The sequence below is a fragment of the Acomys russatus genome, chromosome 1 (genome assembly GCF_903995435.1).
Source record: "Acomys russatus chromosome 1, mAcoRus1.1, whole genome shotgun sequence".
NCBI classification, from domain to species: domain Eukaryota; kingdom Metazoa; phylum Chordata; class Mammalia; order Rodentia; family Muridae; genus Acomys; species Acomys russatus.
The window spans coordinates 25,475,465-25,501,461 of record NC_067137.1 but is presented as its reverse complement, the minus strand read 5'-3'; the positions used below and the strand labels follow the sequence as shown (position 1 = coordinate 25,501,461).

At 41.7% G+C, this 25,997-nt stretch overlaps 1 protein-coding gene across 1 annotated transcript in view; it reads left to right on the top strand.

The window, feature by feature from the left end:
- Ncoa1 (nuclear receptor coactivator 1) overlaps window positions 1-25,997 on the top strand; it is a 97,068-nt gene that overhangs the window by 62,528 nt on the left and 8,543 nt on the right. The window contains 7 exon segments of the mRNA XM_051143092.1: window positions 2,511-2,628; window positions 4,151-4,319; window positions 4,515-4,829; window positions 8,121-8,222; window positions 10,499-10,904; window positions 17,267-17,441; window positions 21,591-21,774. Coding sequence (XP_050999049.1) covers window positions 2,511-2,628; window positions 4,151-4,319; window positions 4,515-4,829; window positions 8,121-8,222; window positions 10,499-10,904; window positions 17,267-17,441; window positions 21,591-21,774 — 1,469 coding nt within the window.

The window sequence follows — 25,997 nt, the reverse complement described above, 5'->3', positions numbered from 1 at the left end:
AATTTGGAGTTGTTTACAGTTTTAGAGGGTGAGACCATGGCTGTCGTGGGAGGAAGTGAACAGGCATGGCACTGGAACACTGGCTGAGAACTGTACATTCTGATATGCACACAGCAAGCAGAGAAAAAAGGTAGGGGTGGAGACTGAGCCTTTTAAAACCTCAGAGTCCACCCCCGTTGACACACCTCCAACAAGGCAACACCTCCTAACCCTTCCCAAACAGGTCTACTAACTGAGGACCAAACATTTAAATATGTGAGCCTATGTGGGCCATCCTTACTCATTCAGACCATCACCTAGTACACATACATTCGTGCAGACAAAACACTCATGTTCATAAAAATAAGTAAGTCTTTTATAGAACTCATCATCAGGCCAGGGAGGTGGCTCAGTAGATAAAAAGCTTGCTGTGCAAATGAGAGGACATGTTCCTGTGGGCTCATGTGAGGTAGGTCTGTAAGGCCAGATCTGGGGCCAGGGAGAAGAAAAGAGAATCCTAGAAGGTTGTAGGCCAGCCAATCTAGCCAAAGTGGTGAACTCCAGGTCCAGTGAGTACTATCTTTAAAACTAAGGTGGTTAAGAGCATGGGGCTATTCCCAGCACCCATATGACACCGCACAGGTATCTGTAACTCCATCTCAGGGGATCTGACGTCTTCTTCTGGCCTCTGAACTGGGAGAACACTGAGTACAAAGACACTCGTAGTCAAAACACTCACACATTTTTTTTAATTAAGAAAGAAAAAGAAGGGAGGTAGGCACTAGAAGACACCCAAAATCAGCCTCTGACCTACCATGTGTACACCTGCACACATACATGACCATACATACACCAAGTAAAAGGAAAGTAAATCTATATGTGAGTTAGGATTTGTTGTGTTAAAAAGTGAACTTCATGTGTTTTGTATATTTTTAAGATATCCTCAAATCTACTCGTTCATAATTAAAATGGGGAACCTGGGCTTTTGGTTTTGCTTTGAGACAGATCTACCTATGTACTTCAGGCTTGCCATGAACTTAGTATACAGGCCAGCTGGCCTCAAACTTGTAGCAATCCTTCTGCCTCAGCCTCCTGGGTGCTGTGATTACAGGTATGTGACACCACAACCTAGAAGAAAGTGAAATTCTACTTAAACTGAGTGTGAAATTCTAGTTAAATAAGTTCCCTCTTAGAACTTTCAAGGCCTAGATTGCATGCACAACCCAGTGCCTAGAACTCATGGGCACTGGCTTCAAACCCTAGGACTGCAGAAACAGCAAACTTCAAGACCCTTTTACTTTTAAAAAACATTGTTTTAGTTGTAACAAAAGACCATAAATTATTTTCTCACAATTCTTGGAGGCTAGGAGTCCAGGGTCAGGGTATCAAAGTAATGTTTCTTCTGAAATCTCTTTCTTTAGCTTTGGAATGGCTGCCTTCACCTGGTCTTCTTTTGTTATAAAGACATTAATTATATTGAACTCAGAGTCACACTAATGTACCATTTGCATGAATTAGCTTGTCAGAGGTCCTATCTCCAATTAGTCATATTTTGAGGTCCTAAATGTTAGAATTTCCACATAATGAATTTGGAGGAGGGAAATACTACTTACCTTATTTAACAGCACATTTTCAGTATCTATACCTTAATTCGTTAATAAGTCCCTGAATTTCTGAAATTTAGGTTATTTTTGGTTTTTTACCTAGTGTAAATAGTTTAGAGATAGCCATAAAACTTTCAGAAAGCTGCTACATTGGGGCTTCATGGTGCTCTTGTGCGGCCAAGAACATTGGCTGCTCTTCCCAAGGACCTGAGTTTAGTTCCCAGCATCCACGTGGTAGCTCACAACCATGTGTAACTCCAGTTCCAGAGGCTCTGGTGCCCTCTTCTGGTCTCTTCAGTCACTGTATGTATGTGGTGCACAGACTTATATGCAGGCAAAACATCCATACACATAAAATCATTTTTTAAAGCTGCTATGGATAATTTTTCTAAAGTGCATGTATTGTTTTCTTCAGTTCTAAAACAAAATCTATCTGGTTTTTCATCTGAATTCCATAAGCATTAGTTGGCTGCGATCATGTATCTAGCCTCTTAGAGCTCTACCTACTTGCTGAATAGCCTCAAGCTACAGTGCCTTTCAGTGACTCCTCTTGCCTTTGGTAGATGTATTTTGTGTTTTGATTGTTGCACTCATTTCATGGTTCAGGCTGAAAAAGCAGCTAACCAAAATGTTATCTTTAAAACAAGAAACTCCTACCAGTTTCCTGATTTTCCTATGGTGACATCAGCTTGTGTACAGGAAACACCAGATTTTGTTGTGATGCAGACACCTATTCTCACTTTCTCATTTACTTTTTATTATACAAAGGCACCATACAGTTTAAGTTTCTGAATATATCCCCTTTATATCATCGGAATAACATTTTATAGGGAAATCTCACTCTCCTGTATGGTGTGTCACTTCTGAAATGCTACCTTTGTTTAATCTCCTCCTTCGTGACTGTGGATTTTTTTTCTCTTCAATCAGGATTGCCTGAACTAGAATTAGAAGCAATCGATAACCAGTTTGGACAACCAGGTGCAGGTGATCAGATTCCGTGGGCAAATAATACTGTGACAGCGATAAGTCAGAATAAACCAGAAGAGTAAGTAAGACACTTTGTATTTTATGCGCTATCAGATATCAACTTCTAACCTAGGAACCACTCTCCCCAAGCTGGGTTCCAGTCTGCACTAGTATTTTTGAGCTATAAATTGATGTGAATGTTTAACTAAAAGGGGAGCATGAGAGGACACTGTGAAGCAGATTGAGCAGATACATTTACCATATGACCCCAAGGCAGAAATACTTTGTAATCACCGTAAGATTGATATGGCATACAAGTCTCACTTTGCATTTCATCTTGTGCATTTCTTTGATTTCCGTGTATTTGTACTGTAGATAAATCCTGTGGATAAACTGGCCTTACTGTCCCAGTTATGCCGCTGCCCCTAAGCTTTTACCTGTGGTTTATTTTGTCCATCATTTGTCTTTGTTTGGAGCAAGAACATGTAAGAAAAGAAAATGTATCTGTTCAGTGTTCCGTTCTCATTGGAGTTTAATTTCTTAATTTACACAAGCCACCTGCATTTCACAGCCCAAACTGCATCTCATAGCTGGTAATCAAAGGAAGAATAAATATATTTAGAATGTTTTCTAAACTGTTTTTCCTTTTCTTTTCCCAGAAGAATAATTCTTTGTCATATTGCTCATGCAATAATATTTTTATTATTTTCTATATATGTCTAATTTTCATACATCAGTTAATGTTAGTTTGGATCAGACTACAGGTTGTCTTCATGAATCAATGAGCAATTTGGGTTGGGGTTTTTTTTTTTCTGAACTACTAGCATGTTAATGTTTTCAACTTAATTTCTTTTGTGTATAATCACTTTATATTATCAAGATAATGTAATCATCTTTCAAGGCATAGAATAAGCTTTCTGTTTTGATTATGATTCATTAGTATTTAATGCTATCCATACAATAAATAGAATAAAAATAAATCTGAAGGTCACACAGGCAGGGGAGGGGAGGGAGGGAGACAGACATCTAAGCATAGCTTTGCCTGTAATCCTAGTAGTAGAGAAACAGAGCCGGAAGGTCCCTCAGGCTTGCTGGCTAGCCAGGCTAGCCAAGGCCCAGGTACAGTGAAGTGATGACTGAGGAAGATACCCAGTGTGTGGCCACACACACACATACACACAAATAAATCTGAAAAATATAATCCCGGCTCTGGGAGGCAGAGGTGAGAGGTGCTCAGAGGCTCCCTGGCCTGCAGTCCAGCCAATTGGTGAGCAACCGATTCAGTGAGAGACTGTTTCTCAGAAGCTGAAGTGAAGGACTGTTAGAGAAAAGCATCTAACAGCAGCCTCTGCTTCTACATGAGCACATAAGGGAATAGGCACCCATGCCCACACATACATATATGCATGCACATCCAAAACCCATGTTCTTTGAGTCTCTGCACACTGACTATAGAGCATTTCAGTATAGTAGAATTCATCACTAACTTCGTAGAAGAACTTTCGAAAACCAGATTTGTGCGTCTATGTATATACATGTACACATTGCTTTCTTAAGACTGAATCCTTTTCCCCTGCCTTTCTCGCCTTCTGCTTCCTTAGCCAATGCATTAGCTCGCAGTTAGACGAGCTCCTCTGTCCACCAACGACAGTAGAAGGAAGAAACGATGAGAAGGCCCTTCTGGAACAACTGGTGTCCTTCCTCAGTGGCAAAGACGAGACGGAGCTGGCCGAGCTAGACAGAGCGCTGGGGATCGACAAGCTTGTCCAGGTGCTTGTCCAGGCGTCGCCGGAGCCACCAGAGGGATTTCAAAGCAGTGCTTCCTCGGGTGATGAGTTTGCGAGGAGCGTGGATGTGCCCTGAGCCTTCCTGGAGATAGCCTCCTCCCACAGGCTGTTATAGAGACATGCCTCTCATTTGTTGCCGAACTTTGTTTATAAACTGTGTTGGCTTCTTTCCTAACAGGGAGGTGGATTGGATGTATTGTCTGAGAGATTTCCGCCACAGCAAGCAACACCACCTTTGATGATGGAAGAGAGACCCCCCCTCTATCCCCAGCCTTACTCGTCTCCCTCTCCCACCGCCAGCCTCCCCGGCCCCTTCCAAGGCATGGTCAGACAGAAGCCGGCCCTGGGGACCATGCCAGTTCAAGTGACCCCTCCAAGAGGCACCTTTTCACCCGGCATGGGCATGCAGCCCCGGCAGGCTCTAAACAGACCTCCAGCTGCACCCAACCAGCTTCGGCTGCAGCTGCAGCAGCGGCTGCAGGGACAGCAGCAGGTGAGTGCTGTCCTATGCCGTTCATTGGTCCTCAGAGTCTGTGCCAGCGCGCTCCCTGACAACCCAGGCACTGCAGCGAGAGCTTCTGGTCCACTTCCAGACTCCAGAAGCCATCTTGGGTCTGCTAGGATGGGAGTAAGGGATCCTTTTATTAATGAATGCTGATTGTAGCAAAGTACTTTGAAACCTATAGGTTAAAAGCAATAGAGGTTTTGTGTTTTTAGATACAAACAAGTTTTAGATTAGATATCATATACTTACTAAATTGATAAAGAGAACTATAACAGTTTATAAAGTAGAATAAGAGATAGCATTAGGTTGTTGAGACAAAATAAAATTTATGTTATTTAAAGCTAGTGAGATTGAAATCTAGTGATACTATGAATGAGAGAAAGACTACATGTTGGAAGGCCTGGGATTTGTGCATGGTTTAAACCTCTTGTGTGACAGGAAATGAATCAGTGCAGTGCTACCAACAGTTAAGACTGTGTCAGCAAGAGACAGGCAGGTGACCATCAAGGACCACAGAGGCAGATGGCTGCAAATGCTGTCATTGAAAATCATGACTGGGGCTGGAAGGCATTGCTGCTTGTTATTATTTTTTCAACTATACATGTATATTTCATTGAGTTTCTAGAAAAGTATTTAAAGAAATTGCTTAGAGCTGTACTAATTCAGGAAAGAAAACAATAAGATACATTAGAAAGATACAGTGATAGAGAGCAGCTCCAGCATGCGCAAAGCCCTGTCCTCAGCCCACACAGCCTAGAAAAAGAAAGGGCAGTGTGGCATAGTGACTATAAGAGTAACCAGTTCTGAATGCAAAAACAGTCAGGTAATTCCTTTACCTCATAAAGAAACACATGGATCAAGTGAGAGAGCATAAAGCTCTCAGCACAGTGCCTGGCATGCTGGAGCAGTTGATGAACAGTAGCCTTAAAAAATTGTATTCAGCAAGTTAATGAACTATGTAAATGTATTTCTATTCTATAAACAGAAGGAGGTGATGAAAGAGAGGATAAGGGGAGATGAAATGGGAAAATCTAAATGATATAATAAAAAAGAAAGGGCTGTATTTGTAAGTGCTAGGATAGACTAACGCACTCAACGATGAATTAAGAACCTAGAGGAAGGGAATTGAAAGTCCTGTTCCTAAGGAACTAGTGACGACAAAGGGCTTCTTGTTAGAGTTGCTGATTCTTTGGTTATTGTTGTTGATGTGGGGCTCTCTGCATTTTTGGGATTTTGTTTTTGTTTTGTTAGCCTTTCTGACAAAACCCATCTTATTACTCATGCTGTTCTCAAATTATCCCACCTCAACCTACCAAGAGCTGAGACCCCAGGTGGCACATCATCACACCCAGACCTATCGCTCACTTTCAGAAAGGACGTAAGCATAGAGACGCTGGCCATCTTCACTTGACACACTTGGGGTGCACGCTTATAAATCATCCAAGGAACCTAAGTAGTCAGAACTCACTGTCTGCCTCAAACACCAAGTCACACTGCAGTGTGTGCTGACTGCTAAGTCAAGGGCGGAGAGACGCCGCATACTCAGTGTGCAAGCTGCAGCTAAAGCAGTGCAAGGCCCTGCAAGGAACAAGGCCAGTCAGGCTCCCAAGTTAATGAAATTGTTTCATATTCAGTTCAGGAAAAAAGCAGGATTTACTTCCAGTTGTTCCAAAAGTGACAGAGGGCTGGTGAGCAGAGAGTCTGCCAGGATTATACATGAGATGCCACAGAGGAGACTGCCTTGGCTCTGCTTCCTTTACATCTCACAAACGCTCATTCAACGGGGAAGGATTTACCAACACAAAGAAGCAGATGTTGCTTTATGTGCTCTTAGTCCACAGGCTTCTGAGTGTTAGTAAGAGCTTACTTAGGTTTGGGTACTAAGAGCTCCTTTGGCTTTTTAAAAAGCATCTTTATTTTTAAATGATTGTGAATGTTTGATCTTATTCCACACTCTTGGAATTTTTATTTTAACATTTATATTGTGTTAACTTTTCTTCAAAGTCTATTTTTTCTAATCTAATATATATAGATATATAGATATAGATATAGATCTAATAGGCTTTCTCCTTACATATAGTTCAATAAAACATATTTATGATCATCCATTTTTATAACTTATAAGTTATGAAATATTATATAAACATCAAGTAGCATAAAGTTGAGTATCATGGCATATGCCTATATTTCCCACTACTCAGGAATCCTGTGCAGGAGGATCATTGGCACCCAACAGTTTAAAATCAATCTGAGTAATGTGGTGAGACTTCATTATAGCTCAGAAGTAGAGAGCTTGCAGGGCATATCCAGTGGTCAGTCCCTATCATTGCAACAACAATAATAAACAGCCAGATAATGTAGCACTAATGTTATTGTTACTGTTACCAAATTATATTGAGAAAAATGTAATCTATAGATTATTTACAGTGAAGTCTTCCAGGTGTACTTATCAGGTACAGTAAAGGGACGCATTGCCCTGTGACACCAGCCCGATCTAGACTGAACAAACCAGTGTCTCACAGGTTGTTCTGGGAAATAAATATTGATTTGTGATGGACAAATTGCAGCCTATCCCTTCTTGGAGATGCACAATGTGTTTCGGCCAATTAAAGGCACATAAAATTATTGCAGTAACTAAATGTTTCACCTTATATAACCCTCATTTCCAGTACTTCCTACAGCACAGAATGCTACTTTCCTGGCACATCTATTAATGTCTTGAAGAACAATGTTCTTTATAACACCAATTTGGGAAGTGTGGGTCTGAAGTGATTACTTCTTCAAGTTAAATAAATAATCCATTTTCTCAGAGCATTTGTTTCTTATGTAATTCTCTCTGGCTAATGATATTGTGTTGGATTTCCCCCAAAGTATAAAGATACAAGTGAGCACGCTGCCCAGGGGCCGTGGCTTTCCGTGTGTCTCCCAGACCTCTGCAGGGTTGTCCTCACTTCATACCTGCCTCTGGCTCATGGTGTTAAAAGATCTAACGCTGTTTCTTTTCCTCTAATATGATACTTGCCTGAAGTAACTACTCGCATGCTTTCAGAAGTACACTAATGTTGTATCTGTGTATACCCCACATTCAAATGTTCTGAAAGCAGCACTTATCTGATAGAGAGAGGGAGTTATTAGTCCTTTTGGTAAATAGAATCGGGGATGGCACTAAACCTACACTGTTAAAACTTTTCAATAATCAGTGAAGTCTGTGTTACTTTAGAATGCCATGCTGTGTTTGCCTGTAGAAGTGTGACCCTTCCTTATCTCCATTTCCCATAGCTGATGCACCAAAACCGGCAAGCTATCTTAAACCAGTTTGCAGCAACTGCTCCTGTTGCCATGAACATGAGGTCAGGCATGCAGCAGCAGACCGGACCTCAGGTAAAGCAGGATTCAGGCACTGGTAGCACTTGTCTGGCTCCAGCAATGTTTCTTAGCATTGACCTGCGTGTTGTGGGGATGCCTGGGAGCTCAGCTACAAATGTCTCCCGGAGTGAGTGGCTCAGTATCCTATTTGGGATGCTCTTCCCTGTACTTCCTCTAAAGCCCAAGGATCCCTGCTCACTTTACTCTTTTTGTTATTGTTTCATGATACTGGATGACCAAGTAGAAAACTGTACACCTGATCAGCCTAAACAGCATTTTCTGAATTTATTCATTTTAAAGATCCTTGTTTATAAACCTAGAGTCATAGAATTTTTACACTTAAAAATAACTGGATGGGGAGGCAGAGGCCAGCGGATCTCTGTAAGTTTGAGGCCAGCCCAGTCTACAAAGAGTTCCGGGACAACCAAGGCTACTCAGAGGATCTCTGTCTTGAAAACAACAAAAAATTTAAAAATTAAAAAAACAAAAACTGGATGGGGGCCAGTGAGATGGTAGAGGGTAAAGACATTTGCCTCCTAGCCTGGCAGCCTGAGTTCTCCAGAAGGAAAGTATCAACTCCACAACATCTTCTGACCCCTATATGTGCAATATGGAACACATGTGCCCACACATGCACAATAATGCCATAAACATTTTTTTAAAGAGCAGGATGGATCCAGGTGTGGTAATCCCAGCACTTGGGGAGCTGAAGCAGAAGGATTCCACATTTAAGACTAGTCCAGGCAGAAGGGGACCTCCTCCCCCACCATATGTCCACAGCCTATCAGGTCTCATCCGGATAGCCTGCTTCCCCTTCCTCTTGTGTGCTCTTGGGCCTCCCCACCAAGGGGAAGTGATCGAATAGGGGGGCACCAGAGTTCATGTTAGAGGCAGTCCCCTCTCTCTCCACAACTGTGGAGAATGAGCTGTCCATTGGCTAGTTCTGCTAGGGGAAAGGAATAGGACAGAAGAGGGAGGGAGGGTAGGAATGGGAAGATACAGGCAAGGAGATAACAATTGAGATGTAATCTGAATAAATTATGAGTTTTTTTTTTAAAGAAAATAATTAAAACCATTTTTCTCTTTGAGAAAGAGAGAGGGAGGGAGGGAGGGAAGAAGGGAGGGAGGAAGGGAGGGAGGGAGGGAGGGAGGGAGGGAGGGAGGGAGGGAGGGAGGGAGGGAGGGAGGGAGGTCTGGGCTATATGGCAAAACCATACTATCTTCCGTCCCTCCAAAACCAACAAACCTGGATGGCTTCTAAAAGAGATCTAGTATTCACTTGCACATATACTTTAATGTTTTTACTTCAGCAACTGAAGCTTTCTTAAGCCAAGTTGATGTAAATATTTGAGAGACAAGAATTATAAAGAAGAATCGTTGGGAAAGTGGATTTCAAGACAGGGTTTCTCTGTGTAGCCTTGGCTGTCCTGGACTCACTCTGTAGACCAGGCTGGCCTCAAACTGACAGAGACCCACCTGCCTCTGCCTCCTGAGTGCTGGGATTACAGTCGTGTGCCACCACACCCGGCTATAAAGAAGAATCATAATCATACAAAACTCTTTATAGGGCCAGAGAAATGGGGTAGCAGATAAAGGCATTTACTGTTCTCCAGTAGTGCCCATGTTTGATTCCCAGCATCCAGGTCAGGGGTCTCAGAGAACCATCTGTAACTCCGTTCCCGGGGATCTGACACCTCTGGCCTCCGAGAGTACCTGCACTCAGGTGCACATAACCATGTGCAGCCTTACACACCTGTACATAGTTAAAAACAACAAAAATATGGATCTGGAGAGATGGCTCAATGATTTAAGATGCTGGTTGCTCTTCTAGAGGCCCTGAGTTCAATTCCCAGCAACCACTATCAATAGAAGTATTTCTTAGCTACTTGTGGCCTATTAAATATATTAAGGGCCTGGAGAGATGGCTCAGCGATTAAGAGCACTGGCTGCTCTTACAGAGGACCCAGTTCTGGTTCCCAGCACCTACATGGTAGCTCACAACCACCTGTGACTCCAGTTCCAGGGTATATGACATCCTCTTCTGAGCACAGCAGGCTCCTGCATGCACATGGTATACACACATATACATAAAATTAATAAATATTTAAAAAATAAAATATACCTGATTTATTTCCCCCCTGTGATTTTACTTAAGGAACCATCCATTTAGTCTCCCTTGCAGCAGGATGGTGGCTACACTTTATTTTGCTCCAAGCTACCAGGCTTCATCTATAAGCATTCTAGAATAGATAGGTGATGATAATAAGTAAGATATTTTTGCTTCTTTGTAGCCACCCCTGAATGCTCATATGTTGGCACAGCGCCACCGGGAATTGTTCACTCAGCAGCATCGACAGAAGCAAATTATACAGCAGCAAAGAGCCATGCTGATGAGGCACCAAAGTTTTGGGAACAACATCCCTCCTTCATCTGGACTCCCAGTTCAAATGGGGAACCCCCGTCTTCCTCAGGGTGCTCCACAGCATTTCCCCTACCCACCAAACTATGGTACAAATCCAGGAACCCCACCTGCTTCTACCAGCCCTTTCTCTCAACTGGCAGCAAATCCTGAGGCCTCCCTGGCCCCCCGCAGCAGCATGGTGAGCAGAGGCATGGCAGGGAACATGGGAGGACAGTTTGGCACTGGCATCGGTCCTCACATGCAGCAGCAGAATGCCTTCCAGTACCCAGGATCAGGTATGCGGTGCGCGAGTTGCCTTCCATTCCACTCTGCATGTGCTTTTTCTCCCTAGCTTTGGGGCATATGCTGAGGAGGACAGATGTAGGTGGTGACTTCAGGAGGCCAGGCGCCAGCCTCAGACACCACTGAATGCCTGAGCACTTCGAGACTCCTCAGCTTGGTTGCAGAGATTAATAAATTAGGGGATCTATAAAGATTGCTGGCTTGAAAACTTTTAACATTTTATGTACAAAATAAATTCACTTGTTTTTCTCTCCCAGATCCCTATGAAATCTACTCAAACGAAGTTCTTCTTGGGTAGCGGGTTTTAGTGCATTAACTCAGAGTCACTGGATGATTTTGCCTTGATAGTTTATATAGGCATAATCAATATTCACAAAGTGTCCCAGACTCCTTATCAATGATACCACTTTTAGCCAAGTAAGTTATAACCTCCTCCACAGTGAATATTCTGATTTATAGAAGTTTGGGGGTTTTGTTTGTTTGTTTATTGATTTTTTCACTGTTTTCCACTCTGTTTATCCTAGGTAGTGACCCTTTTTATTCATTATCACTTTGGGATTCTAAAAGGGCTGTGGTGATGATACATACTTGATTCATCTATCATGTTTTAATCATATTTATGCAAAATTAATGGCCAATTCCTTTTAAAAAAAGAAGCCCTTGATTATATAAATGAACTAAACATGAATTTTAAAGCTGCTTAGAAATTAACACCATGAAAAGGCAACTGGTGGACATGTGCACACAACATGTGCCCCCGCTTTGGTACTTTATCTGGTACCTGCATTTTTCTTTGTTACAGACCAGCTTTTCTGGTTATAACCAAAAACAAACAAAAAACAAAAACCAACCCTTTTACAAAAAGTAGTTTTACATTATAAAATCCACATTTAGAATGTAAACAAAATCCAAAAGGTGGGTGCTACAAGGAGGGTAGCTTTATTGGAAATAGCGGAGTTATCAGTTCTCCAGTGAGCGCCTTCAAAAGAATACTTACTGCAAATTGGCTTCCATTTTTCATGTCCACTGTCTAGATTGTAAGTGTCCTAGCATGACAGCAGTCAGCTTACAGGGCTTTGAAACCAGGTCTAAGTTCCAGAAAAGCTCAACCTTTTCATATCCTCAAAGAAAAGAAAGATGAGGGATGACTGAACAGTACAGGGCACAGCATAAGGAGGGTGGGGCAAGAAAGCAGGGGAGCAGGAGGGTGCTGGCAGGGAAGGGGAAGGAAACACAGTGTAAGGGCTTCTTGGCTATGTTGCTCTTACGCCTCTGTTTCTCTTTGCAGTAAATTTGACACACTGAGACCAGAGCTACAGCTCTCCCTCAGATTCCTTACCAGCCAGCTTCTTCCTACTGGACTCTAAACACAACCCCATGTCATGTCATGTCGGTTAGTCAGCTGCAAGCAATGCCCCGTGCTAGTAGACAAAGTGGAGGACAGGAAAGCTGCACGTGTGAAATAGCAGAGTGAAATGTTCCGTTCTCTTCATTCAGTTTTGCCTTTAACTTGAAAACTACTTTTAAAATTGCTCTTTTAAAATTATTCTAAAACTCGGGGCAGGAGCCCAGAGAGACAGCTCAGACCCAGGTTTGGTTCCCAGCACCACATGTTGCCTTATAAACACCTGTAACTCCAGTTCCAGGGGATCCAGTGGCCTCTTCTGGACCCCACTGGCACCAGGAACACACATTGTATATATACATGCATGTAAGGCAAACACTCATAAACATAAAATAAATATTTTTAAATATTTTAGATGATAAAAATAAAATTAAAGGACCAACATTAAAACAGCAAAAGTAAAGGCAAGCATTCTAAAATATACATCATAGCATAGAGCAGGTAGAAACATCAACAAGCATGGTAATTGGGGCTGAGGATTTAGCGCAGGTGGTAATAGTATATATGAGGCCCTAGTATTGGGTAAACCGCATGTAGTGATCCATACCTGTAGTCTTAACACTGGGGAGGTGGAAGCAGGACCAGAAGGCCAAGGTCACCCTGAGCTGCATACCCTTTATAAAGGCAGTCTGGAATACATAAGACCTTGTCTCAAAACGGAAGTATTGCAATGTGCTCTGGTATCTACCCTTTTTCTCGAAGAAAGTATTTCATCACGTGTAAAGTCAACAAGACATCAAACACAAATATTTTAAGGCTGCAAGCAGAGAAAAATGTAAATGTAGAATTCTTGCAAAAATCATCCACTAAAAAGTGAAAATTATGTCAAAACCAAAAATGTGACCTCAAGATTCATAAATCTAAGTCCACGTTATTTATCAGAGTTTGAGTTACATATAGAAGAAGCATGCGTATAGACAAAGAATGCATAGCTTTATTATATATTTTTTTAAATCATTAAGCATTAAGTGAAAGGAAGTTTAGAAGCTACACAAATTACAGCTTTCACTGAATACCTAAAGTATCTTTAAAATTATCATCTGTGAAAAAATAAAATGAGTGAATTAAGTGCATCTCTGGCAGATGAACCATGCAAAGAGATTTAAAAAAAAAAAAGTCATCATCAGTGACAGGCACAGTAGAATGTTGTGTGCAGAGAACTGCAGCTGTGTCTGTAAGGATGTAAGACAAGCGAAAGCAGCAGGTCAGCATTACATATGAGAGGGCTAAACATTCACTGCTCTTGTAGAGGACCTAGGTTCAGCTCCCAGCACCCACGTGGCAGCTCACAACTCTCTGTGACTCCAGCTCCAGGAGATCTGACGCTCTCTTCTACCCTTTGTAGGCACCAGGCACGCACATGGTGCATATACACACTTGCAGATACCCACACAGACATATAAAATAAAAACACATGTTTTTAAAGAATATACATGATTTTCTGAGGAATACTTAAAAGAGCTACACTAAATTACCAGCTGCTTATTCTTTTCTTCTAGAGTTTTATAACTTTATCTGTCTTTAAAAAAAAAAACAAAAAACCTTCAGCTTTGAGATGCAATTTTTTAGGGAAACACATGAAAAAATAGTACTAGTGTAACAAAAACATTAAAAGAAAAACATTTTTAAAAGACTTCTCCTAGGGGCTGGAGAGATGGCTCAGAGGTTAAGAGCACTGCCTGCTCTTCCAAAGGTCCTGAGTTCAATTCCCAGAAACTACATGGTGGCTCATAACCATCTATAATTAGTTCTGGTGCCCTCTTCTGGAGTGCAGGCACACATGTAGGCAGAACACTATATACATAATAAATAAATCTCTTTTAAAAAAAAAAAAAAAGGTTTCTACTTTAGCCTAAGATAGAGTGACAGTGGCCATATTTATTCTACCATGTGAAAGAAATAGTATCAGACCAAAAACAGCAAACAGCAGCTGTAGGGATTGGCAGACCGTACTACAGATCAGAGTTCAGCACAGGAGGCTGGAAGGGCTGGGACAGCTGGCCTGGAAGGCGCAGTGTGAGAAGACAGGTAACCAGAGGAGGCTGGGGATCCATACAGAGGGTCCCGCTCAGGTCTCAGTCTGCATGCACGCATGCACATGAGCGCACAAAGCAGGGCCAGAGCAGTGACCTGGTGATTAGAAGGACAGCACTCAGAGTTCACATGGGGCCACTTGCTCTTCTAACCAGCCTGGAAAACCTTATGACTCATGGGTATTAAGTAGAATATTGTTCTGCCTCGGTAGTGACGCGAAGTAAGTCTCAACCCAAGTCCTGTTCTTGATTTCTCTGGGTACAAGACCCTAAGTAGCTAAGGTTTCCATATAACCTAACCACAGTCCTGATAATAAGCTCAAAAACACTTAAGAAATACTTGTCTTTTAAAAGTGCAGCTTTTTTTATGCACAAAGAGCTTACAGATGACATTTATTTAACACCAATTATTTAATTGTTGGGTAAAATATTTTGAAGACTACATATTTTCAAATCAAAGAACAGATGTGTTAAGTAAATCACTTTATGTTGCAGGATTCTATAAACATTACAAAGGACAGCATGCAGATTTTTAAAAAGGTAAAATTGAGAGACTCTGAAGCCTGGCTTTTAAAACTACCAGGCAGGCAAAGAAACAGGAAAGTGTAGCTTGTAATAGTGAGAAAAATTAGCCAATCACATCTACCCCAGAGTATCTGAGAAGACCAAGGGGACAAGAGAGGACAATGAAGGAGGTGAATATAATCAAAGTACATTACATACATATGTAAAACATTACAGTAAGACCTATTATTTATATAATTCACACACACTAATAAAAACTGTACAGATGTTAGAATGAGATAGGAACTTTAAGGAATTAAAAACTTTGAATGTGTTCTGTGTGTTCGGTAAGTTAGAAAGAAGCCTGAGCGTGTTAAATAGAAGTAAAATAGGAGTCAGACTTACCGAGAAGAGCACAGGTAAAAACCACAGTAGACGTGGTGAACAGCTGAGTAACAACTACATAGGGAGAGAATAACAGTGGGAACTAAAATAGCAACATGAAAGTAGAGAAATTAGGCCAGGGGTGGTGCCTCACACCGTTAATCCCAGCACTTGAGAGGTAGAGGCAGGTGGGTCTCCGTGAGTTCAAGGCCAGCCTGGTCTACATGTTGAGTTTCAGGACAAATCCAGGACTACATAGAGAGAGGCCTTGTCTCAATATCCCAATTGTGATGAAGGCTGGAGAGACAGGTCAGCAGTTAAGGACACCTGACTGTTCCTCTTGAGGACCCAGGCTTGATTGCCCACACGCACGACTGTATCTCTAGTCCCTGGAGAGCCAACGCCCTCCTTTGGCCTCCATGAGCACCATGCGTGCAGTGCACAGACATTCAGGCAAAAACATCCATGCACATAAAAACAATAAATAAATTAAATGCTCAATTAAAAAAAAAAACAAGAATCAGAGCAAAAGACAATCCTGATAACTCATTTGTAATTGATCCTATAATTCATTGCAGTCCAAAATTTCAACATGTTTCTTAGCAAAATTGACAACTTATCCTACATTTTACATTCTAATGTATATGGAAATTTAAAGGACCTAGAGTAACCGAAACAGTTTTGTATAGAAAAGATAAAATTAGACAACTACATTTTTTTTTTTTTTTTTTTTTTTTTTTTTTTTTTTTTTTTTTTTGTTTTTCGAGACAGGGTTTCTCGGTGTAGCCTTGGCTGTCCTGGACTTGCTTTGTAGACCAGGCTGGCCTCGAACTCACAGCTATCTACCTGCCTCTGCCTCCCTAAGTGCTGAGATTAAAGGCGTGCGCCACCACGCCCAGCGACAGCTACATAATTTCAAAGATTACATACCCACACCTACATAAGAAGTCTGTAAATAAACTAGTTTTATATCAGTTGCTTGTTAACATAATTATATCGATGTCTGTCAATAAACATGTTTCTGAATTTAAAAAGGAATGAACACTGAGCTGACAAATGCTACAAATGGTTGAATCCCAAAAGTGCTATGCTAAGTGAACAAAGCTAGACACAAAAAACCAGATATGATATATAAAGATATCACTATGAAGTCTGTAGACTAGGCTCCATTGGATGAATGTTTGCCTAACATGCATGGGCCCTGGGTTTCATCCCCAGCTTCACATAGTGGCATACGTACTTCTCAGTAGTTCAGGAGGTAGAAACAAGAAGGTTAGAAGTTCAAGGCCATCATTGACTCTGTAACAAGTTCAAGGCCAGACTGGAACTCTTTAGACCCTGTCTCAAAAATAAACAAAAAACAGTTTTATATGGAGACACAGTGCAGATCTGTGTTTGCATGAGAGCAGGGATTGCCCATTAGAAACAAGCATAGGGGAATCAGGTGTGATGCAAATGCCCACGCTTCATTGTGATAAAGGTTGCACAGCTTTGTACATTCACTAAATTCACTGAATTCTGTGGATCCCATGAGTGACTCTCATGTTTACAAATAAAGCTGTTTCTGAAGAGGGGGAAGGAAAGCCAAGCCACACAAAGAAGCCTGGGAAGGAGTGGCCAACAACTTTCTGATGATTTTGTATTTCACAAATAGGTTTTTCTTGTCTAATTATTTTCCTTTCTCGAGTTATTTTTATCAGACAAGTAATCTATTATGTATATCCATTCTTTTTGCACTTGGAAACTCTTATTAGCCAAAAAAAAAAAAAAAGCACAGAAGATCAAATATTGTCCTGCTGTACCAGTGTATATCTCAGCTACTAAAGCCCTTCTTCCTAACTTTGTGCTTAGTTATCTGCTTGCACTAAGATTTCCTGCCATGTTTTAAGAGACCACTTTTCCTTAATTTTTGCTCTGTTAAAGAAGGCATTTCTAAATAAATTATAAATAAATAATAAATTTATTATTATTTTATGATGTTGATACATTTATAGTATATTTACATCAATTAATGTGTGTCAATTTTCAGGACTGGTTCCCCAAGGTGAGGCCAACTTTGCCCCATCTCTGAGCCCTGGGAGCTCCATGGTGCCGATGCCAATACCTCCTCCTCAGAGCTCTCTGCTCCAGCAAACGCCACCCAATTCTGGGTACCAGTCACCAGACATGAAGGCCTGGCAACAAGGAACAATGGGAAACAACAAGTAAGAGGACAGTTCTTCTATATGAGAATCCCTGCACTCATAAGAGCAGCCACGCTTCCTTAAGGTGGCTGTGTGTTCACAGTCCAGATAGACTGGTTCCTGCCATTTCTGTGATAGAAGGAACAGAGTTTTGGTATCAACAAAGGAAAATAGGATTGCTAAATGCTGGAAGTATCAGTTCATTATTTAGGCAAACTTGTATATTTACAATATAAGGGTCTAGTGGCCTGTGGCCTTTTACCCTAGCCCTCACACACCTGAGGGATGTGCCCCACGCCCGTTAGTAACAGCTTTTCTAGGAGAGATGTGGAAGTAGGTACATTTTTTTTCCCAAAGGGAAATATTTTATTATCTTAGTAGATACAGAAAAAGATCAAACTTGATACCCACTGATTAATTTCTCTATAACTATGACTATAAGAAAATCTTTTTATTGAAAATAGAGTAGATAATTTCATAAAGCCATACTAGTAAAATGCTGGAGTTCATTAGCACAAAGGGGCTCACAGCCTCCCTCTGCTCAGAGTGTCTGAAAGCTCTTATACGACACCCAACGATCCCAAGGTTTCTTGAGTCATTCTGCCTCGCCTGCTCTTGCATGTCTGGAGTTTTAGTGGCCTCGGCTCACCCATTTAGCTTATAAAATTACCTCACTGAAGTTTTTTTTTTTTTTTTTTTTTTTTTAATTCTGAATGTTGAACTTTTCACACATCACTTGATTTTATAAGGATTTTAATTTGGTTGTGTCTTGGTTCTGATGACAGGGAAGCCATTTAGTCTGACAACATAATAAGTAAGGCAGTTAAAGTTGAAAACATAAAACCATATTCTCTTAAAGTTCACTGAAAGGTGAGAGAGGAAATCTTTTGTAAGAGAACTGTGTAGCTCTCAGCAGGACTGTGTGAGTTGGATGGGAGCTGAAACATGCTAGAAGAATGTAGCCTCCTGATGTGTTCTACCCCAGCTTTCTAAGCTCACCTGTGGCCCCACAGCCCGTCCCTCTCATCGCAGCCTTGGAGGCACACAGCTCCTCTGCCCAGCTCTCCTTCTGCTCCACTTAGATGCAGCATCTCTCCAGTGAAACCCGTGATGACTGCTCCACATGGTGGGCACTGTGTGTTTAGTTTAAACATGATTGCAGCCAGCAGGAGAGCTCAGCAGTGGAGTTCCTGCTTAGCACATACAAGCCATGAGGTAGAGTCCTTAGGAACAGAAATGGGGACAGAGAACGGGGATAAAGAAGAAAAACAGAGAAGAGAGGGGGGAAAGGAAAGGAAGGAGAGAGACAGGGAAAGCCATGCTGGCAGGTCTGCTTCTATTCCACCTTGCAATTTAATTCCTTAAAAGACCATGCTCTGTTCATCTCGGCCCACGCCCTGTCGAGCCAGTCAGACACATCTTTACCACCAAAAATGTTCCTGCCAAGGTAGTTAGTGTCCTCTGTAATGCCAGGTGCAGCCCTTGTCAGCAGTGTTTGACGTAGTTACCGCTTTTTAAAGTTCTTTTGTATTTTGGAAGCGTTCTTGTTCTCCTGCTCCTGGTGACTCTCCTCCTGCTTCTCAGTCTCCTTGCTGGAGACCATCATGTGCTGGGAGCTCATCTTCCTGGCCTCTGTGCAAGCCCAGGAATTCACCCTCAGACCTCTTTCTCGTAACTACTTCTTCTCTTGGTTGTATCACCCAGTCTTAAGGCAAGCATTGTGGCAACCCTGTAATCTCAGTACCTAGCAAGTGGGGACAGGAAGATTAGCAGCTCAGGGTTGTCTTTCATTACCTAGTGAGTTGCAAGGCCAACCTCAGCTGCAAGATACCCTGATGCAAAAAACAAAACAAAACAAACAAACAAACCCAGAGTGTTGAGGTTGGAGGGATGGCTCAGTCAGTGAAGTACTTGCCTTGCAAACTCAAGGACCCAAGTGTGAACTCCAGAAACCACATAAAAATGCCACCACAAATTTATAATGCAAGACTTGGGGATCCCTGGAGCTCTCTAGCCAGCCACACTAGTCTAATTGGTGAGCCTCAGGCCAGTGGGAAATCCTGCCCCAAGGGAAGTAGGTGATAGCCCTGGTAGAGGAGGGTAGATGACCCCTGGCCTCCACCTCCACGTAGAAATGCATGCATAGTCTTTTCCGTGTTTGCCCACCTCTCTCCTTCTACACTTACTGTGCAAATGTCTGTGTGCCTATGCTTACTACTGTCAAGTTTTCATCTCTAGCCTACACATCGCCCCGAGTGCCACACTGCACATCCAACTGCCTAATTGACATCTACACTTAGAAGTCTAAAGTCATCACAAAGCTAACAAGACAAAACTAAACTGATACTCCTCCTAAAACCTGCTCTGCTCCTGCTTTTCTCCATCTTAATATATGACAACTCCGTTCTCCTAGTTGTTCAGAAGAAAAACGTTCCTGCTTTTCATGTCTCAGTACCAAACCAACAAAGCATGTCACTGCCCCACTTACTTACCGAGTTTAACACTATAACACACTATAAGTCTTACCACTTTTGTCCTGAACTATCACAGTAGTCTCCCATCTCAGCCCAGACTCCCAAGACAGGCTGTCAGAACCCTAACAGTTACAACAAAGCGTTATGTCCTAGAACTGGGCTGTCTCTGTGTGACACTCACCTGTAGGGAGAGTTCCAGGGCTTACATGTCCTTTCTCAGACTTGCTTAAACAGGGACCTCATTGGTTGTTACTAACCTTTGGTGTCTGCAGGAACCCCTCTGGACCAGTGTCTTCATCTTTCTCATTCTTTCCCGTGTTTAAGGGTTGACAAGCAGGTAGTGCTGCTTAAGCAAACAGTAGTCATCCCCATGGGGTAGACAGACATGCAGTGCTCATGAAAACTGGACTTCAGTGAGCCTAGCTGACCAAGAACAGTGATTAAGGCTCAGAGGGTTCTGTCTTCTTCCTTTAATGGAAGAGAGTAAAATGTAATTAAGAACAGTCTGAAGGAACCTAAGTTAATATATAGTTCCACATGTAAATCTGAAAGAAAATTAAGCCCTAAGCTTTCCTCAGTGTGATGTCCCTGCAGTTCTTAGAACTTGTGCCTGTGTTAACTTACAGAGCTTTGCTCCCCACAGGGATGAATTGCATGTGGTGCTGACTGACAGATTAATACTCTCTAAGGCGCGATGTTCTCGTTGGAAAGTGAATATAGATTAGTAGACATATTTAGTTCCTTTAGTTGTGGGAACACTGCCTACTAAGTGTACACACTGTGCAGACAGTAAAGGTTCATAGATGCACTATTGGCCATTTCTGAGGCATGTAATTTTCAGTGTTTTATAATTAACTTGGGGAGGAAATTGCTACTTTTTTTCAGCCATGATGAATAGACTTCTTGGCTTGTCGGCTTTGGTATGGACTGAGCTATAAATGTCATGGTGTCCTACTTACACTGAAGAGCTAACAGGGAGTAAATAAGTAACAATCAGGGAAATTGCTCTGGGAATCAGTTTCACCAGAAATAAAAATTTAGTAATAATCAAAATATTTGGTATTTTTAGATCTCATAAAGCACAAATTTCGCGTTATTTTCTTTTCAAAGTATACATTTGTGTCATTGAGAATGTTAATATGTATGTCCCATGGAGTGATCTTTGTGTATAACAAGTACTGAATAAGTGCTTGTTGAAAGGGGGGAAATAAAGAAAATGTGTTCAGAGGAAGTATCAGAGGAGTGCTAACCTCCTTGGCCTCAAGGCTCAGAATTTTCAGAGTTCAAATACAAGGTTCCAACTTGAATTTACTTATAATTTATTCCAAATTATTTTAACTATTAAAACAAACTTATTTTACATTTGAGATCTTTGGATTAGTGACAATCCAGATCCTGACCATGGAAGAAGAAAGAAAGTCAGTAAAACAAGCCCTCTGAAAATCATGTGTAAAATTTATCTGTGTTCACTCCCTGAGGAGGGACCTTGAGATGACCCTTTGTCGTTATTAAGCCCATTAGACAGAATTCTGAATGTACCTATGTGCTCTAATATATATAAGTTACAGCCTTACATGTATTTAAAAATGCTAAATATCTTATTTGGAATACTGTCTAGTGAAAAGCAAGCTGCAGTCCCATTAGCCCCCATATTTATGAACAGTATGTGTAATCTGGATTGTTTTTGAGTTAACAGTGTGTTCAGCCAAGCTGTCCAGAGCCAGCCCACACCTGCACAAGCAGGAGTGTACAACAACATGAGCATCACCGTGTCCATGGCAGGTGCGAACGCAAACGTTCAGAACATGAATCCAATGATGGGCCAGATGCAGATGAGCTCTCTGCAGATGCCAGGGATGAATGCTGTGTGCTCTGATCAGGTAAGCGGCACAGCTGGCACACTTGCCACGCCCACCACAACACAGTCAGTACCCAAGAGGAGCCAGGTGTGTTGACAGTTACCAGCAAGAGCCTGGCAGAAGTGGTGCACGCCTTTAATCCCAGCACTCGGGAGGCAGAGGCAGGTAGATCTCTGTGAGTTCGAGGCCAGCCTGGTCTACAAAGAGAGTTCCAGGACAGCCAAGGTTACACAGAGAAACCCTGTCTTGGGGGGGGGCAGGGGGAGACAGACAGTTATCAGCAAGAACCATGCTTCTTTATTCCTTCTCACCATCTGATTATTATTCTTAAAAGATAGGAAGGTGGGTGGAGAGAGGGCTCAGAGATTAATAACACTGCCTGATCTTCCAAAGGTCCTGAGTTCAATCCCAGAAACTATATGGTGGCTCACAACCATCTATAACATGATCTAATGCCCTCTTCCAGCCTGCAGGTGTACAAGCAGGCAGAACACTGTATATGTAATAAATAAATAAATCTTTAAAAAAAAAAAGATAGAAGCCAGGCAGTAGTGGCACATGCCTTTAATCACAGCATGACAACCATCTATAACCTGATCTAATGCCCTCTTCCAGCCTGCAGGTGTATAGGCAGGTAGAACACTGTATATGTAATAAATAAATAAATCTTTAAAAAACGAAAAAGAAGCCAGGCAGTGGTTGCACATGCCTTTAATCATAGCATGCGGGAGGCAGAGGCAGGCGGATCTCTGTGAATTCAAGGCCAGCCTGATCTACAAAGTGAGTCCAGGACAGCCAAGGCTACACAGAGAAACCCTGTCTCAAAAAAAAAAAAAAAGATAGAATGGGGGCCCAGTGGACCAGGGCTTAATTCCCAGCATCCACATGAGGGCTAACAACATCTATAACTTCAGTCTCAAGGGATCGAACACCCTCTTCCGGCCTCTGCATGTATGTGGTACACAGACACATAAGCAAAACACCCATACACATAAAAGTAAAAGATAAACAGATAGAATGGACTAGACAAATGGCTTGATGGATAAAGGTGCTTGCTAGACAGGCCTGACTACCTGAGGTCAGTCCCTGGGACCCCTAGGGCCCACATGGTAGAAGAAGAGAAATTACTTCTACAGATTGTCCTCTGACCCACTTCCTCACACACACACATAAACTTAGGTAGACTTTGTAAGTTAGATTTTAGTCTCACAAAATTCTAATCCTCTCACTTATTGTTAAGTGGCACACACATTGATTTGGAATACCCCTGTATATTCTGAATACATTTTCTTTTTTTTTTCAAATGCAACATTTTTATTAATTTCTTGAGAACTTACTGTATTTGATTATATTCACCCTCCACCTCTCCACCCCTCCCAACTTTATGATTCCCCTTTTCGTAAGTAATTCACTAAGCCCAATTGTGCTGACCACATACTCCCAGATGTGATGCCACCTTTACGGAGTTTGGTTCCCCTACCAGGGGGCACATCCTTTAGAAAACGTTTCTCCCTTCCCCGTAGGGCATCAGCTAGCTCAGGTCTTCCGTTAGAGAAGGGGCTCATGAGCTACGCCCTCCCATGCTAGAATGCTGGCTGCCCTGATCTCATGCAGTGACCATGGCAGCCATGTCATGTCCAGGGCACACTAATCTTCTCCAGGCCCCCAGCCTCTGGCTCCTACGGTGTTTCCTCTTCCTCTTCTGAGCCTTGAGGCCAAGGAGGTTAGCATTCCTCTGATACTTCCTCTGAACACATTTTCTTTATTTCCCCCCTTTCAACAAGCACTTATTCAGTACTTGTTATACACAAAGATCACTCCATGGGACATACATATTAACATGCTGAGTAGGCACATGGGCGATGGATCCATCAAATAATATGACATAAGAGGTGACCCCCGCCCAGACCTGGGTATGGTGCATGCCTTTGATCCCAGCCCTCAGGAGGCAGAGGTTTGTAGAACTATGTGAGTTTGACATCAGCCTGGTCTCCATAGCAAGTTCCCTGGAGCCTGTGAAAGAAAAAGAAAAGAGGTAAACTCCAGTAGGATTATTTAGATCTGTCAGATTAAACAAGTATGTATAATTTACTAATAAGTGTTTTAAAGGAAAGGGGCATGGACCTGGTCAGGAAAGTCATTGTGGATAAATTACCTAAAATACTGAAGCCAGTCTTTGTGCACAGGGGACCCTGGTCAGTAGTGGAGAATGGGTATCAGTATCGAGAAGCCAGATGTGGTGACATACAGCTATAATCCCAGGACTCAGGAGGCTAAGGCAGGAAGATTGCCATGAGCTCAAGGCCAGCCTGGTCTACATAGCTAGTACTAGGCTGGCTAGGGCTACACAAGCAAGACCCTGTCTCCAAAAAACAAGACAAAACAAAACTTTTAAAATAAAAATCAAGAAAAAAATAAGAATTAATGGCTAGGAAGGGCAGAATATGTTCCTAACATGTGAGGGCCTGGATTTAGGCCACAACAGAACAAGAACAAAGAATGGAGAGAGACAATATGGATGTAAAATAACATTCAGGATTGGTTAATAAAATGTAACCTAGGCAGAAACAGAAGGCAAAATGCTGGGTATTTTTATTTAGAGCAGAATTTATGTGATAGGTCTCTTGTGAGATAATACATGCTAGCCACACATTTGAGTTTATCCTTGAGCTGCCTGCACATTTAAGGACACAATGATTAAATTGAAAATGGTTTTAAAAGACCATTAGAATAACCACCTAGAGTACTTTCATTATTCATATTAGCCAGCACAAAGTAGATTATGAACGAGAGTGTTGGCATGCAGCCAACATACATATACAGAGAGAGAGAGACACACACACAGAGAGAGAGAGAGAGAAACAGAGACAGAGACAGAGAGAGACACACAGACACACAAACAGACAGATGTTTTCTTTTGTATAGAATTCCTTTTTGAAATCCCTGTTTCCCAAGAATTACATAGTAAGCCTAAGGAAACAGAACCTAGTAACTTAATGATCTGTATCATTTTGTTTACCCATTTTTCAATGTAGCTCAGGCTAGCCTACAGCTGACTATGTGAATGAGGGTTACCTTGAACTCCTGCTCTCTTTGCTCTATCTCCCAATTACAAGGTGTTAAATGCCCATGTTGTAACCTATATCATGATAAAAATCAAATTATTTGTATCCTTGTTATTATTCAGTTATTCGGGTTATTTAGATTTAAAAAAAATAATGAATTGGGTAAAGATATGATATCTTAACAGGTGCTCCTTATATAGTTGGATCTTACCTTTTTACTCAATACAAAGTCTTTCCATTTTAACTAGACTAGTTAGTCCATGTATATTTAATGTAGTTATTAGTATGATTGGATTTGTTTGGTTTGGTTTGGTTTGGTTTGGTTTGGTTTGGCTTTTTTTGAGATAGGGTTTCTCTGTGTAGCCTTGGCTGTCCTGGACTCACTTTGTAGACCAGGCTGGCCTCAAACTCACAGTGATCCTCGAGTGCTGGGATTAAAGGCATACGCTACCATGCCCGGCTTGTTGTTTTGTTTTTTGAGACAGGGTCTCACTATATAGCCTTTCTGGGCCTGGAACTCACTATGTAGACCAGGCTGGTATTGAACTCACAGAGATCCGCCTGCCTCTGCCTCCTGAGTGCTGGAATTAAAGGTGTGCAACACCATGCCCCATGGTTAAGTCTAAATAGCCCATCTTAATTTTTTTTGTTTTGTCCTCCTTTTGCGTTTTTGTGTGTATAATTGAATGTTTCTTTGCTTTATTACCTTTGTTGGCTTATTCACTATTAAATATAACTATTCAGTTATCTTAATATTTGCTTTAGCATTTGTATTTCACTTACCATGGCCATCTTTCAGTTGTATTAAATCTCCTCATGTGTAGTATAAGAACCTTATAGCAGTGTATTTCCTTTGGCCCCTCCTATGCTATGTTATCATTCATATTGTATCCGCATATGTTCTTTATGCCTCACTACATTGTTATTTTCTTCAGTCAGTGGTCCTTAAATGTTTAGTGATTTGTCTATATTTGGTGTAATTTCCTTCTTCCTGTAGTGTTTGCCATGATGCAGGTCTGCTGATGATTCTCTGCTTTATGTCTGAAAAGGTCTTTGTTCCTGCTTGGTCTTTGGAAGTGCTTCTCTGGGTCCCAGCATGACAGTGCTCATTTTCTGAACTTTAAACTGCTGCCTCACAGCCCGCTCTGCTGAGGGGTCTGCCTCTACTGTCACTGTATT